Source organism: Rhinatrema bivittatum, chromosome 2 (genome assembly GCF_901001135.1).
Source record: "Rhinatrema bivittatum chromosome 2, aRhiBiv1.1, whole genome shotgun sequence".
Classification (NCBI taxonomy): Eukaryota; Metazoa; Chordata; class Amphibia; order Gymnophiona; family Rhinatrematidae; genus Rhinatrema; species Rhinatrema bivittatum.
The window spans coordinates 823,110,578-823,126,934 of record NC_042616.1 but is presented as its reverse complement, the minus strand read 5'-3'; the positions used below and the strand labels follow the sequence as shown (position 1 = coordinate 823,126,934).

At 48.5% G+C, this 16,357-nt stretch overlaps 1 protein-coding gene across 1 annotated transcript in view; it reads left to right on the top strand.

The window, feature by feature from the left end:
* Positions 1 to 16,357, top strand: part of WDR97 (WD repeat domain 97) — a 378,285-nt gene that overhangs the window by 84,883 nt on the left and 277,045 nt on the right. The window contains exon 8 of the mRNA XM_029587226.1: positions 8,914 to 9,004. Within this exon, the coding sequence (XP_029443086.1) occupies positions 8,914 to 9,004 (91 nt within the window). The remainder of the gene's footprint in view (positions 1 to 8,913; positions 9,005 to 16,357) is intronic.

Here is a 16,357-nt window from a genome sequence, read left to right as displayed (position 1 = left end):
CTTCTTGTTCTGGCTCTTCGTCTTCTCCCTCCTTTCAGTCTGGCGGCGGTAGACAGCAGCCTCAGTCCTTTCGTGGGAGACGTTTTAGAAGACCTGCTTCCTCCTCTTCCGTGCCGAGTGGTAAGTCCGGCCAATGATGTCCAGCCGGTCCATCCCTTGGTTCCACAGGTAGGGGCCAGGCTGTCCCTATTTTACGAGGCTTGGACCACAATCACAACGGACCAGTGGGTTCTTTCCGTGATAAAACACGGCTACGCTTTAGATTTTGCTTGCCTTCCCCGACCAAGATTTTTCTCTTCTCCTTGCGGTCACCCGGACAAGAGGCTAGCGGTCCTTCAGACGTTGCTCCGGTTAGAAGAGTTGGGGGCCATCGTTCCAGTCCCAGTCTCGGAGCAACGAAGAGGACACTACTCCATATATTTCGTCATGCCAAAGAAAGAAGGCTCCTCCCGTCCCATTCTCAATCTCAAGGAGGTCAATCGTTGTCTCTGGAACCCGTGGTTTCGCATGGAGACCCTGAGATCCGTGATTGCGTCTGTGCGCCCAGGGGAGTTCCTGGCATCCCTGGACCTCACAGAGGCCTACCTGCACATTGGGATCAGGAAGGAACATCAGGAATATCTCCGTTTCTGCGTGCTGGGGAAGCACTATCAGTTCCAAGCATTGCCTTTCGCCCTCGCGATGGCCCCTAGGACATTCACCAAGATTCTGGTGGTGGTAGTGGCCCACCTACGACGGGAGGGCCTCTTCGTCCACCCATACCTGGAAGATTGGTTGATTCGTGCCAAGTCAGAGGAGCTCTGTCGGGCTGCAGTTCGAGTCCTGCACCTTTTGCACTCTCTCGGCTGGGTGGTCAACACGGCCAAGAGTCATCTCCAACCCTCACAATCTCTGGAATTTTTGGGAGCGTTATTCGACACATGTCAGAATAACGTGGTCCAAGGAGAGGTCTTCCTCTCCCTGGACCGTTGCCTAAGCTACAAGGTCAGGTCCAGGCCCTTCTACAGATGCGACCGCCGACGGCCTGGGACTACTTACAATTGATTGGCTCCATGACCTCGACGCTGGAATTGGTTCCGTGGGCTTTTGCGCACATGCGTCCTTTGCAGTCGGCGTTACTCTCCCGTTGGAGCCCAATCTCCGAACAGTTCCAACTGCCGTTACCCCTGACATCAGTAGCGCGCTCCAGCCTGCAGTGGTGGCTATGGAAGGACAAGCTTCTTCAAGGAGAATCGCTGGTGGCTCCAGAGCGGACAGTGGTCACTACAGACGCGAGTCTCTCCGGTTGGGGAGCGGTCTGTCTGCGGCATTCGGTGCAGGGACACTGGTCCGTGACAGTCACGCTGGTCGATCAATCGTCTGGAGACCAGGGCGGTGCGACTGGCATTGTGGACGTTTCTTCCCCTGGTCTCGGGAAAGTCGGTCAGAATTCTGTCGGACAATGCGACCACGGTGGCCTACATCAATCGGCAAGGGGGAACCCGAGCCACCCAGTGGCCTTGGAAGCTCGCCTACTAATCCAGTGGGCGGAGAGGCATCTTCTCCACATTGCCGCGACCCACATCGCAGGGGTGGACAACATTCAGGCGGATTTTCTGAGCCGTCACCAACTCGACCCGGGCGAATGGGAACTGGCGGACGTCGCGTTTCAGCTCATCTGCGCCAGATGGGGGAGACCGGCCATGGATCTGATGGCGACTTTTTGGAATGCCAAGGCACCGCGCTTCTTCGCCCACCGCAGAGAACCAGGGGCGGAGGGGGTGGACTCCCTGGCGCTTCCCTGGCCAACGTCGATCCTCCTTTACATCTTCCCTCCATGGCCCCTCATAGGCAAAGTTCTGCGTCGCATAGAAAATCATCCCACGGAAGTGATCCTGGTGGCCCCAGAGTGGCCACGAAGGCCACGGTTCGCCGACCTAGTCAACTTGTCCTCAGAAGCGCCTCTCCGGCTCCCGTCATTGCCAAATCTTCTACATCAGGGTCACGTCTGTTTCGACCAGGCGGATCGCTTTTGTTTAACGGCATGGCTTTTGAAAGGCGCCAGCTGAAAAGGAAAGGTTATTCGGATGCGGTTGTGGCCACCCTGCTGCGTTCCCGCAAGGTGTCGACGTCTCTGTCCTATATGCGAGTCTGGAAGGTCTTTGAATCTTGGTGTGTCACCAGGTCGCTCCGTCTGACCCGGGCTACCATTCCCAATATTTTGTCTTTTCTGCAGGATGGTCTGGCAAAGGGGCTGTCCTGTGGCTCGTTGCGGGTCCAGGTCGCAGCACTGGGTTGTCTTCGAGGTCCCGTGGAAGGTCGGGCATTGGCTTCCCACCCTGATTTGGTTCTGTTCCTAAAGGGAGCCACACGTCTGCGTCCTTCAATTGTGTCTCCTTGTCCTTCTTGGAATCTAAATTTGGTTCTCAGGGCCTTGTGTAAGCCTCCCTTTGAATCTTTGAAGAGGGCCACTTTGAAGGATCTCACGTTGAAAGCGGTTTTTCTTGTCGCGATCACCTCTGCCAGACGAGTTTCGGAACTGCAGGCCCTCTCGTGCAGGGAACCCTTCCTACGGATCTCTGAGTCTGGGATCTCACTATGGACCGTTCCGTCCTTCCTTCCCAAGGTGGTTTCGGCGTTTCATCTGAACCAGTCTGTGGATCTCCCGGCTTTTCCTCATCTTGATCCCTCGGATGCATCCTCCCAGGAGCTGAAGAAGTTGGACGTGCGCAGGGTCCTCTTGCGCTACCTTGAGGTTACGAATGCCTTCAGGGTGTCGGATCATCTTTTCGTTCTTTGGAATGGTCCTAAGAAGGGTAATATGGCGTACAAGACGTCCATATCGCGATGGGTAAGTAGCAGGACCTATCCCGATAAGTTCCAATTTATCTGGCTAAGTAGCAGCAAAGCTGAGTAAGTCTGAAAAGCACTACTTAGATCATGCATACATGCAAATTCTCTCTCATGCATATTCATTGTGGATATCCTGAAAACCCGACTGGCTGGGGAGTCCCCAGGACAGGGTTGGGAACCACTGATCTAAGTAGTGCTTCTCAGACTTACCCAGCTTTGCTGCTACTTAGCCGGATAAATTGGAACTTATCTGGTTAGGTCCCGCTACTTAGCTGGATAAGTCCAAACTTGTGAAGCATATTTGGCACAAATGTACTCGGATTTTATATGTATCCATCAGGTTATAAAATACTGTAGCAACTTATCCGGCTAAGCAGTAGCAAAGGTGCTACTTAGCCGGATAAGTCAAATTTAGCTGGATATGTGTGCACAAATGATTTACATGCATAGCTTTACTTCTGATTTTAAAGGGATATGTGAGAAGATCGACATCTCCGCGGCATTCGACACTGTTAACCATTCTATCCTCATCAACCGTCTAAAGGAAATAGGCATCTCTGGCTCTGCACTGCTCTGGTTCAAATCTTTTCTGAACAACAGGCACTACAAAGTTAAAATTAATGACAAAGAATCCCACCCCATACCTTCAAAATAAGGAGTACCACAGGGTTCTTCACTTTCCCCTACCCTGTTCAATATATATCTACTCCCTCTATGCCAGCTACTAAACAGCCTCAACCTTACCCATTTTATTTACGCGGACGATGTGCAAATCATAATCCCCATCTCAGACCCCATCTCCTCTACTCTAAATTTTTGGAACAGCTGCCTACACGCCATCAACCTTCTTCTCTCGAGTCTCAACCTGGTCCTTAATACGTCCAAAACGGAACTCCTGATTATCTCCCCTAACGATAACAACCCCTTCGCCAATAATGCAATTATTCCACTAGCTAGCCAGGTTAAAGATCTTGAGGCCACCCTTGACTCTAGAATGAATTTCAAAAAGTTCATTAACACTACAACTAAAGAATGCTTCTTTAAGCTACAGGTCCTGAAGAAGCTAAGACCGCTCTTACACTTCCAGGATTTCCGTTCAGTGCTGCAAGCCATACTGTTTCAAAGATCGACTATTGCAATGCTCTACTACTCGGTGTTCCCGCCTCTTCTACTAAACCTCTACAGATGCTGCAAAACGCAGCGGCCAGGATCCTTACAAACACACGTCGTAAGGACCACATCACACCAATCCTAAAAATCCTTCATTGGCTTCCCATCCAATATAGAATACTCTTCAAGACTCTCACCATCATCCACAAATCCGTATACCAGCAATCCACACTATAATTCGCCATCCTTCTAGAACTCCATACTTCCGTAAGGCCGATCAGATCTGCCTACAAAGGTTCTCTCAAGGCCCCCCCCTAACAAATCCTCGGTCCACAACTCCATTCATAAGCGAGCACTTTCGACTGCGGGTCCGCTCCATTGGAATTCGCTTCCCCCAGATATACGCCAGGAACAATGCCATCTCACCTTCAGAAAGAAACTGAAAACCTGGCTGTTCACTCAAGCTTACCGTTGAAGGAACCTTTTATCAAACACATTGACTCTCACCCTGACCGCCTCCCTAACTCCCCCCCGTCCCTGCCCTGCCACCTCCCTCCCTGCTTACCTCTCCATGTTTCCCCCATCCACAAGATTTATGAATAATTGTGAATAATTGCCTAAGATTAACCTACAGCCGAGCTTAATCTAGCTGAGTATGTATCGCTTTCTTTTGTTTTTCATTGTTTTCAATGACCATTTTACCACTCTTCAGTTGTTATCGTTTTAAAAATATCTTTCCTGTCCTCCAGCTCCCATGTTTTTCGCTCCCTGTTTGATGTAACTTTTTTTAGCTTCTATATAGTTGTTAATTGGTTTCCCCCTGTTCTATCGTAAACCGATACGATAAGACCGCGTCTTGAGTATCGGTATGTTAAAAGAATTTAAATAAAATAAATAAATAAATAAAATAAGATCTTACATGCATAATTTAGACGTAAGTTTGCTTTGACAAGTGTAGTTTGGGGAATTTTCTAACATGCATGCGGTAATGAAATAACCAGCTTTACTAATTAGTCTATCAGCTCACCCAGTCCATCTGCAGCTTGTGAAGACCTCCTGGCTTTTCAGCCTGAAGTCCCCCCTTTTCACCCACATCCCCTACCCAGTCATTTTTTAATTTTCAAGACATTAATGATCACTTACTCTAGATATTGGGCAGGAGCACGTATTCACAAGTAAGGTGCCAAATGTACATGTGTAAATTGCTTATAAAAAAAGCACCTTGTTTGAGTAAATGGTGGCCCCTCCCCGGAACGCCCATGGCCTGCCCCTTTGTCCCATGTGGACCCTGATTTACACCTGTATGCTGAAGTTTCTGAAATAGCACATACTCACAAATATGCTATTTTACCCATGTAGCTGCTATTTCTCATGCACACAACTTTTGAACTTTAAAACAATGCGTGACCTGTTATGGCTAGCATCAGTCTCCAGAAAGCACTCAAGGCTTGGCATACCAAGGCTCTCTAGGTGGAAGAGAAGTGAGGTGTGCCCTTGCAGTGGTGAAGACGGTTCCAGTCCCGGCCACTCCGCCAACCTACACGCCCCGGGAGACCACACTATTAAGGTGGTCTCTGAACGGTCCTCCGACCATTCCCAGCCCTTTCGGACCTGCCACAGGGAGCAGCAGCGGCAGCAGGCCGGAAGGAGGTCAAGTTGGCACAGGACTGAAGCGGAGAAAGCAAGGCCTTGGAGCAAAGCACAGAGGAGGTCAGGACAAAGACAGGAACAAGAGGGATGAGCAGGACCCTCAGGCGCCCTACCAATCCATTGCCAACAGGTGGCCCCAATGGACAGTCGCGGACCACACTGTCTCCTTTGCGCCCTACACAGCCAGGAGGCTGGCCGCAGTCCACGAGAAGAGCAGGAGAAGCTCGGGAAGTCACTCAGTGCAGGGTAGTGGAAACCCCTCGGGTCCTCCAGAGTTGGAACTAGGAATCAGAAGCAAGAGTCTAGGAACTCGGAACACAAGCATGGGTCCCACATCCTGGAGCATCAGGACTGGAACATCAGGAACAAGCTGGAACATCAGGACTGGAACGTCAGGAAGTCCAAGGGAGACACAGCCTAGATAGACCAGCACCATTGCCAAAGCAAGGACTGAGTGAAGAGGAAGTCCTTTTATAGGACAGGAACAAGCAACTCCCTGGGAGGAGTTCAGATGGGCCACACCTGGCTGGCCCTATAATTGGAGAGAAGAGCTGTGGGCCAACCCCTAGGGAGAAGGGCGTGGCCCAAACCAGGAAATCCAGAAGAAGACTGAAGCAGGGCTCAGGCAGGCTCTAAGGACGTCGAAGGCCTCTCAGGCCATGGAGCAAAACCTGGGCATGCAGATCAGGCGAGGCCCCAGCCTCGGAGCGGCCTCCAGAGAAAGGTGAGAGGCCTCCCGAGCTCCAACTATGGGAGGAATCGTAACATGACCTCTTCCTGCCTTCATTTTCCCTTTGTTCTATTTTTATTTTTCATACCTACTTTGACAGCTCTCTCTCTCTTCTGTCTCCTATATTTTATTGCCCAGTTTATTTTTTGCTGTTATCTCATCGGAGCTCCTGTGGGGAGAGTAGGTTGTATTTTAGCCATCTTTGATCCAGGATTCATCCTTATCAACAAATGAACGGCCCGGTGAAAGGAGCCATCTGCACTGCACATTGCTGGGTGGATGGAGAACGTTTTTGAGCCTCCAGATGTGTAGAAAAGATAGCGTATGCGCTCATGCGTTCACGTCTCCTTCTGGAAAATGTGCCTAAAGATGAGAAACATAAGAGTTAGTGGGCTGGTTGTAAATGACAAGCCATTCTCCATAGTTACATATCCTTGTCTGATTTCTCTTTAGTTATCTCAACAGGTGAAGCTATTGATTTTGTGTCAGTTTGCTTTACCTCCTGATAGGGCTCTTCCTGCAGAATCATAAACCCTTTTGTAACACCTCCTCTAAGTAGGTCTGAATCACATTTGTTGGGGCATCATCATTCTATCTGACTGAATGGGAAAGGGCCTCTGCACCATCTTCTATATTTAACTGTTCCTTGGAGGAGGTTGCCAAGGCCTCTGTTTCACCCCCCCCCCCCCCCCCTGCCCAGGACCCTGGGAAGCAGGGTGGAAGACCCACAATATGCACAGAGGTGGCAAAAACTACTGGCATTCTTCTGTATACATTGACCTTTATTGAAAGCTCAACAATAATGTCTGCTATAGCAAGCTCCCCGCGGACATCTCTCCCTTCCACATGCCACTGCCATTCGTGAACAGCAGGGGCTTGTTAAGCAGGGGCAATGATGTCCTTATTCTTCCAAGACAAAAGAACTGACTTCCGCCATTTTTGTTTCTAAACTTAACTCAGACATGCCCAGCCACCGTAAGGCCTGTGAGCCTTGGCAATCATGCCAAAGCCCTTACATAGGTTCCTTCTCAGCTAACAGGCCTGCTGCCCAGTTATTGCCTTCAGCATCTTGGGCTCCTTAACTTTCGCTTCAATTTTAACCTCTTTCGTATCCTTAAGCAGCTGTCGTATCCTCGTGCTCTGTAGCCAGCACTAAAATTATGCCAATATGTTTTTTCCTCCAGGTTTGCTTTTGCTAACCCAAATGATTACCTCTGACTCTGTGACATGAGCAGCTGTCTTTCTTTCTCTTCCATGCACTTTGCTTTCTTGCCTCCCTCTGTACTTTTTCTCCCGTGCATGATGCGACGCCCCTCCTCCCTTCTTTGTTAGATTTCTCTCCTTTTTATTGCCCCATAATTTTCTACCAAACCATCATCTGCCTTGGCCTCCTTCCCTGAGTACTGGGCAGGAGTAACAATTGAACTGCAAGGCACACTAACTGGAAATCTGAACAAATATACAGAGAAATGTAAAAATAAAGAATAATTTATCAATCACCCAAAACTACTGGACGTGAAAAAGCCAGAAGAGGTGATAAATTTGTGCAAAGCAGAAAAACACTTCCAGAAAATTTTTTTTTATATATAAAGGTGTAAATAAAGTATTTATATGAACCCACAATGAATTCTTTCAAAAACTGGTGCAAAAAAACCCCATATTTGTACAAATAAAGGCCTGGATTTATCAAAATCCATTAAATATCGCATGCAATAGGAAAAGGGGCGTGGTTTATGGTAATAGGCAGTTTATCGCAATTTGCGCTAATACCTATGCGAAGCGCTAAGATAGCGCAAATAGCGATAACATTTTTGCGCTTTGTGATAAGTGCCAGAATTGTATTTCCTCCATGCAACCACTGGGGAGACCATGTTTAGTAGTTTTAAGCTCCTGGAGAGCCAGCCTCTAGCTATCAGGGCCCTCCTACAACCACTGGGTGGGGGTGGGGAGAGAGAGAGAGAGAGAGAGACTAGCCATAATGTTACCCAGGTAGAGAGTCCATCAAGCTAGGTTGAGAGAACATTTCACAAATCTCATCTCTGGGTGAGTTTCCTCTCTCCGAAGGTCATCAAATCTTCACAAGAGAGCACTGTTCTGTTCGTACGTCTCACTTTGAATGTCAAAATGGCCCCTAATCCCTACACTAATACCTAAACCTTAGCTCGAGTTCCTAGGATGGCCTCCCATAGAGATATAAATACCTGTCTAGTGTGAGGGCATTATGGCCAGTCTCTCTCTCTCTCTCTCTCTCTCTCCAGCAAATTATGGGGAGAAGAGGATTAACGCTATATGGAAGGAGAAGGTGGAGCAGCAGGGGAGAGGAATGGGAGAAGAGGTGCAGGTGGCAGTACAGTACAGGAAGGAGGTGGAGGAACACAGTAGGAGGTGGAACCAGTGAGACAATACCTGGGGAAAGACGCAGAAGCAGCAATACGGTATGGGGGGAGGAGGAGAGAGCTGTAGCAATGCTGTGGAAGAGGGGCAGAAGCAGTGATTCGCTGTGGGTTGGGAAGAGGCAGGAGCAGTGGAGCAGCACGAGGGGAAGGGAGGCTCCATTGCCAATAATTTATTGTGTTTTCTACTGTTCTTAGGTCTTTCTGGTTCCCAGCGACTGAAGCTCTTTGCCTCAAGCAGCAAAGATGGATCAGTGAAAATCTGGACTACCGTAAATAGACTATTGAGGTAATAACCTGCCAGCAGCACAACCCTCAAATCTTTGGAATGTATTTGGTGCCCGAACGATAGAAAGCACCCTCCTCTAGGCTGCTCGGGACGATCATTCCCGTCGGCTGAAATGTGGACAGCTTAGAGAGGCGAGATCCGATCCGGGGAGATTTCCCTTTCCCAGCAGGCGTTCCGGGGTGGGGGGGTCCGGATGTGCTAGCAGGTCCTTTTCAGAGCCATTGCTGAACTGGGCCTGCCCTGTACACACGTCAGGGGGCAGGGGCTCCTGGGGGCAGATATTGAAAGGAGGTGCAAGTGTTCGTGTGGATGTGTTCAGAACCGAAAGAGCCCGAGGACGTTGCACTCGTGCGGGTTTGAAACGGTGCACGTACGTTTTCAATCAAAGATGTACATAGACCTGCTTTCCCTCGCAAAATTACCCCCCAAGATGCCACCTGCTCATTTCTGGAAGATTTAAACAAAAGCAAAAAACCCTGCAGACATAAAAGTGGAAACCCTTCCTTAGGTCCGCCCCTTGCGAACGCACACCCGGTAAAGATGTACCTTTGAAAATTACCCTCCCCATCTCCAATCTCCGGAAAAATAGGTCTTGAAAAGTTTTAAATGTGCATTTAAGAACGGGGTCAATACCTTTAGCAGTCCAAAAAAGTCTCACTGTCTAAGCAGGACTCTAGATGTTACTTCAAATCCTCTTAATGCAAAAAATAAAAGTGCAAAAGAAGGCCTTCAAACCTGGAAAAATGCATTTGCACTACTACAAAGACAATGCTGCACAATCCATCCTTCAACGTGCAATCCAAAATAATGAAAAGAGCGACGCTCCAAAGCAGCGGTAAAACCACGTGGAATCCGCTCCTCAACCCACTCCACGGGTCACACCTAGCTTGTCAAGATATCCACAATGAATATGCATGCACCGCCTCCCTTGCATGCAAATCTACTCATTCATATTCATTGCAGATATCCAAAACCCCCACTGGCTAGGGGGCCGACGCAAAACAACTGCATTGGAAGCGGGCGCTGAGTGTTCAGCGTCCGCTTTCCGAGCGCGCCCCCAGGCACCTCTCCTGGGGTGCCATGCAATATTCAAATTAGGGGTCACGTTGGCAAGGAGGCGCTAGAGTCGCATGCGCGCCCCTAGTGCCTCCTTAACAGCGGGAGCCTGCGAGCGGTCGGCTGTCCGCCTGTTTAGAAAATGGATGCCGAATTTATCGACGTCCGTTTTCCTAATTGGCGCACAGGAAACGGACGCTTGTTAAGTGAGCGTCTGTTTCCTGAACCTGGTTGCTGGCACTATTTTAAACTTTTGTTTTTAGACTTTTTTTTAAAGATTTTGTTCTTCCTGCTTAATATCACAAAGATATTAAATAGGAGGATGTACAGAAATAGCAGAAAACCTTTGGGAGTGCTCTGGGCAGGCGTTAATTTTTGAGCGTAACAATGTGCGTTTTAGGCGCACATTTTTGTTTTGCATTCCGAGTGAATAGCTAATAGCCTTATTCACGTGCCTTTGCATGTGATGAGCGCTATTAGTTTCACTCCATGTTGCTCGCGCTTTGTGGAGGCGCTAAGCCCCTTATTGCATAAGGGGATTAGGTGGCGCCTACACAACCCGCGTTCGACTGTGGGTTAGACAGTGCGCTCGGCAGAGAGCACTGTATTGCATCAGCCCCTAGGTGTGTCCCTGCTCCAGGGTATTACGCAGAGACCCCATGAGCCTGACACAGCATACGTCTGTGCATCCACGCAGTATGTTCAGCTCCAGGAAAGGGTAACAAGAGGGCTGAGATCTCAAATGGCCCCTTACAAACATCATGTCTTCTGCACCTAGAAAATCAGATCAGCAGGCAATTTCACAACTCAGGCCAGAAGGGGCAAAGGAGCTGAGACAAAAAGAAAATCCATTCTCCTTCAGTTTTGGACAAAAAATGTTCCTATTTCCCCCTTTCTCCCCTTCGCCGATGAATCCTTGCTTGATAAACCAAAATCTTCAGGCAGGGTTCTCCCCTCGAGGTTTCTGGTCTCTTCGTCAGAATGCAGCTCTGATGTTCAAGCATATAAGGTTCATAGTATGCATAGTCCCTAACACATTATTAGCCAGCAGACTGGATTGATTTCTGTTGGGGGCAGGATGCAGGGCCTTGGTCTGAGCCAGCATGATGTTTTTTATATTCTTATAATTATTCCACACTCATTCGTGATCTAAGGAACAGCATTTATATGATGAAGAAAAAGCCCGCACCGGCGGGAGAATCGGAGGGTCTAATGAACCCTTTTTCTAAGTTCTTTTTAATATACTCAGATATGGCAAGGGTTTCTGGATGAGACAATGGATAAGTTCTGCCTTTGGGAGGCATCGAGCCCGGCAGAAGTTCTATAGGGCAATTCAGCTTACGTAGCGGAGGTAGTGTGTCAGCCTTCTGCTTCGAGAAGACGTCTTCAAACTCTGCATACTGGGTAGGCAATCCAGACAGGGTGGTAGACTTCAAGTCAGAGATGGCTGGAGATACTTGACATAGGAATGTCTTCTGGCATTTGGAACCCCACTGCACCAACTGCAGGGAATGCCAATTGAACTTGGGTTCGTGGGACTGGAGCCAGGGCAGCCCCAGGATCATTGGATGTGTGGAGCGTTTTAACACATAGAAGGACATCTCCTCCTCGTGGAGAGTGCCCATGGTAAGACGAACAGCCCCTGTTCGGTGGGTGATGAGCCCTGGAAGATGTTCTCCTTGGATGGAGGCAATACGAAGGCTCACCTCTAATGGCTGGAGAGGAATGTTCAGAAGCTTGACGATGTCATCCATGATGAAGCTGCTACTTGCTCCTGTATCGACAAGAGCAGTGGTGGCGAAGGAGTGGGACTCGAAGCCCAGAGAGACTGGAAGCAGAAGTTGGGGGCCGGTGACAGCAGCGCCCAAGCTCGGGACCCCCACCGGGCTCAGGTGTTGCAATTTTCCGGACGGACTGGACAGGACTGCCGAAGATGTCCAGAAGCACCACAGTAAAGGCAAAGACCTACTTCCCTCCAGCGAAGATGTTCGGTCGGAGACAGTCGCCCACGGTTCACCTCCATGGGTTCCACCACGGGAGTAAGTGGCGGTGATTGAGTCTTGGCTGGAGGACTCTGGACATGCGAGGGGCGTGGTGTAGGAGAGCGAGAGGCCTTTACTTCTAGGCGCCGTTGCCGGAGTCGATAGTCGATCTTCCAGTGAGGGAAATCAGGCCCTCTAGAGATGTGGGAGAGTCTCACGGACAGAGAGTTCATTTTTGAGAGCGCTGGAGAGACCATCTGGGAAGATGACTTGCAGACAATCTTCTTGCCATCTGAGCTCAGTAGCTAGGGTCCTGAATTCCACCGTGTACTCTGAGAGGGTCCGGGACCCTTGACGGAGGTGGAGTAGATTATGGCTGGCTATAGCTTGGCGGCCTGGATCTCCGAAGGTCTGCTTGAAGAGAGCAACAAATTCGGATAACATGGAAAGCATGGGATCGGAGCGTTCCCACAATGGAGAAGCCCATGCAAGAGCCTTCCCCTCTAGGCTGGAAAGGATGAAGGTCACTTTAGTGGTTTCCATCAGGAATAAGGAGGGTTGCAGTGCAAATTGCATGAAGCACTGATTGAGGAAGCCACGACAGAAGTGTGGGTCCCTGTTGTATCAAGGAAGTGCAGGGAGCGCCAAGGATGCTTTGGGTAGCATAGAGGCCAATAGACCCACGGGATTGGCCAGAGCTGTATCTCACAGCTGGGAATGAAGCTCTTCCACTGAAGAGGCTAGCGATTCCAAACCTCTGTGATGTTCTTGGATTGTTGCGGCCAAAGCCGGTAGGGCTGTGGAGGCGGGAGACTCCGCCGAGTCCATGGCCTTGGCAACCTGTTGCGCTTGGAGGTGGACCCTTGTCCTGTAGCAGTGTAGAATGGCTTCCTGGTCGGGCCCAGGGAGCACTTGACCCGAGGGGGTGGAGCACAGGAGGAGACAGAGGCTAGGAGTAGCTTCACCACTGGAAGCCCATGGTCCCCCCAGGTGGAGCCCTTGGGGACCCGGGCCACTTGGACTTAGGTGAGCCTCGCAGGGTCTCCCGGAGAGGAAGTATAGAGGTGTGCCCACCAGTAGCAAGGGAGCGGGGTCGGTCACTAGACTGTAGGCCTGGAGTATCAGAGAAGGCCAGTACAGTGTAGGCGATGACAAGGCAAGGGACAAAGCCAGAATCAAGGAGGCGTGGTCAATGGCAGCCGGGGTCAGGTTCCGAGGATCAGCCCAAGGAGTGTCAGCCAAAGCAGGAGTCAGTTACCAGGAATCAGTCTGAGAGTAATCAACGAAGCAAGGGTCAGGTTCTGGAGGTCAGATGAGGTCATGAAGGCAGGCAGAGGTCGAGATCCAGGCAGCGAGCAGAATGGTCAATGGAGCAGGCAGAGGTCAGTACCAGAGAGTCAGTCCGAAGGTACTACCTGGGGAGACAGGACAGAGAGACTCGGGAACAGAAGGATGCTGAAACAAGATTGGAACAAGACTGTGAACGCGGAGGCAAACTAGTACACATACAGTGCCGACCCGATTGCCAAGGCAAGGAAGTGCAGGCAGGAACTTCCTTAAGTAGTACTTCAATCAGGGCACACCGCGGAGCTAGGACCCGCCCCTGGCCCTACAAGAGACCAGGCAGTCTGCATGTGCGCATGTAGGGGCGTGGCCGATGCCACGGAGGATGCTGAACTCCGGCATGAGGCCTGGTGCACAGTGGAAGGCCCGTCGACCGCCGCTGCAGGACACCGAGGCCTGGAGGAGCTCGCGGCTGGCACTGGGGAGGCCAACCCGTGACCTGCAAAGGAACTAGCGAGGTGAGCAGGCCCATGCGCGGGCCGAGTGAGGATGGGGCGCTCAACATGGTGGACCTTTGGTCTGACCCAGCATGGCAATTTCTTATGTTCTTATGATTCTTTGAGGTGTGAAAGGCAAAACACAAACTAACTATCTTATCCTCCTTGTGATGAGTTGTAGGTTATAATAAGAGGTCCTTCTTAGCCCATCGAGCACATTTATAAGCTTTTTTGATTACTGTAGAAGGCTGCCCTCTATGAAAAAATATAGTTTTCATGTGTTCAGCTTGTACCTAGAATTCTTCTAATGTGGAACAGCCCCACAAAAATTGACCCATCGAAGATTGTCTTGTAAATGTCAGGGATGGAAGGAGGAATAATGCAGAATCATATTGTGATCTGTAGAGTTTTGAAAAATAGAAAAATGACTTTTACCTTGACTCAAAGAAATTTGAATGTCCAAAAACGATATTCTGTCTTTACTGTGTTGGAAAGTGAACTGAAGGTGGGGATTATTTGTGTTAAGCCACCCCATAAATTGTTGAAGCACAGATTCAGTTCCATGCCAGATCATGAAAATATCATCTATATAGCGCTTCCAAAGATGTATATATGAATCAAAGGGGTTATCCATCAGACACTGTTTCTCAAATTTTGCCACATAGAGATGGGCCAAATCAGGGGCCTTGTCTTTGAAACATGAAATAATTCTGTTGTAGTGCTATCATTGCTAATTGTAAAATAAATGCCTTAGGAACTCTACTGCGTTTTTCTTTGGTGGATAACACTTCGTCAATTATTTCTAAAACCTCTTGTTGGGGGATGCTGGTGTATAATGCTGTGATGTCAATGGTTACCAGAAATACTTAATTTAATGAACTTTGGTAGTCTTGTAAGATGGACATGAGGTGAGCTGAGTCTTGTATATATGATGGTATTTGAAGAATATGTTTCCTTAAAAAAAATGTCAACGAACTGGGAAAGTGGTTCTAACAAGGAACCCTTCGAGGAAACTATGGGATAGCCAGGGGGGCTTCCAATGATTTGTGAATCGTAGCCACAAGATAAAAAGCTGGCCAGACCAGATGAGAAACTTTAAGAAATTGTTCTTCTTTAGGCGTGAGCCAGCCAGCTCGTAGAGCTTCTTCAATCAAAGGATCTATAACACTCTTAATGCATGGAGTAGGATCTTCTGCAAGTTTTTGATAAAAAGTATTATTTAATTGTCTTTCTGCTTTGGCCACATAATTTGCTCGATTTTGTATTACAACTGAGCCTCCTTTGTCGGCTGATTTGATGATGAGAGAAGAGTCCAGTCTTAATTGTTGAAGAGCTAGTTGTTCAGCATTTATTAAATGACTGTTCACTTTGTATGCTGCTGGTCCCGGATGAAAGCTTTCTCTCCTGACGAGTTCTGCGAAAGTATGGATGACTGGAGGAGGAAGCCATTTTGAAGGACGCGAAACCAAGGATCGATTTGAAGATGTAGATTGTGAAGAAGAGAAAAATAATTTTAACTTCAACTGACAAATTTTTGTCAATATTTTTCTCCTTCAAAAGCTGAATATATGTTAGTAGGTGTAAAAGAGAGAACTCTATTCAAGAGAGACTTGTGCAGATGTGAGAGAAATCTTGGACAAATTTATAACCCCTGATTGTGGGGACTCACATATCTCTGTTAATGATTCCTGGTTTGTCTCATCTTCATATATGGACGGCAGCCCCCCACTGTTCCCTCTTGCTGACGTCTGTTGTCCTTGGGCGGGACACCATGATCTAAAAATGGCCAATTATTTTGTGATGCCGCAGTAGAAACTGGTATGTTTTCTGCAGTGGAAGCATGTTGGTCATTATAAGCAGAGTCTTCCCTTGAAGACTCTTCGGAAGACCCTGCAAAGGTCACACAATGTTTTTTTGTTTTGTGAGTCTGAGTCGAGGACCATGAGTAGCTATTACCATGTTTGGAGTCGACCTCATCAGGGTGAAATTTTGTAAGTTTGAACTTTTTAAAAAAAGAGAAAATATAAAAATATTATTTCTGAGAACACTTTCCGTTCACACTGTTTCATTAAAATTGAAAATGGTAAACACTTAAATTTGAGTTATAACCAGTATATGGTTATTACTTATATTAGTGCTATCGGACACCAGAGCATATAGCAATAACATAGTTCCCCGATTTGTATGTTTTCTGAAAAATGTTAAGCCAGCTGGCAATCCTTGAGGGGTAACAGTGGCTCACCCTTGAACTGAAGAGCAGTGTCTGAGACTGTGGTGCACTCTGCAGTGTTGACACACAAATAAAAGCATGGCATCCTTGTTTTTTGATGCATGCTGTTGTAGTAATCTGTGACTAGAAGGGTGGCGTCTGTTTTTCTATTGCCTCTGCAGTGGCAACACGTGAATAAAAATGCAACGTATGGGGGGTGCTTTTTGTGGGGATTTTCTTGCATTATTGGGGCACTGGTCAGAGCTCTCCAATGTTCTTGAGTTGTACTCAACTTAATGTTATGTCTCTGTTTTTGAAAACCTAA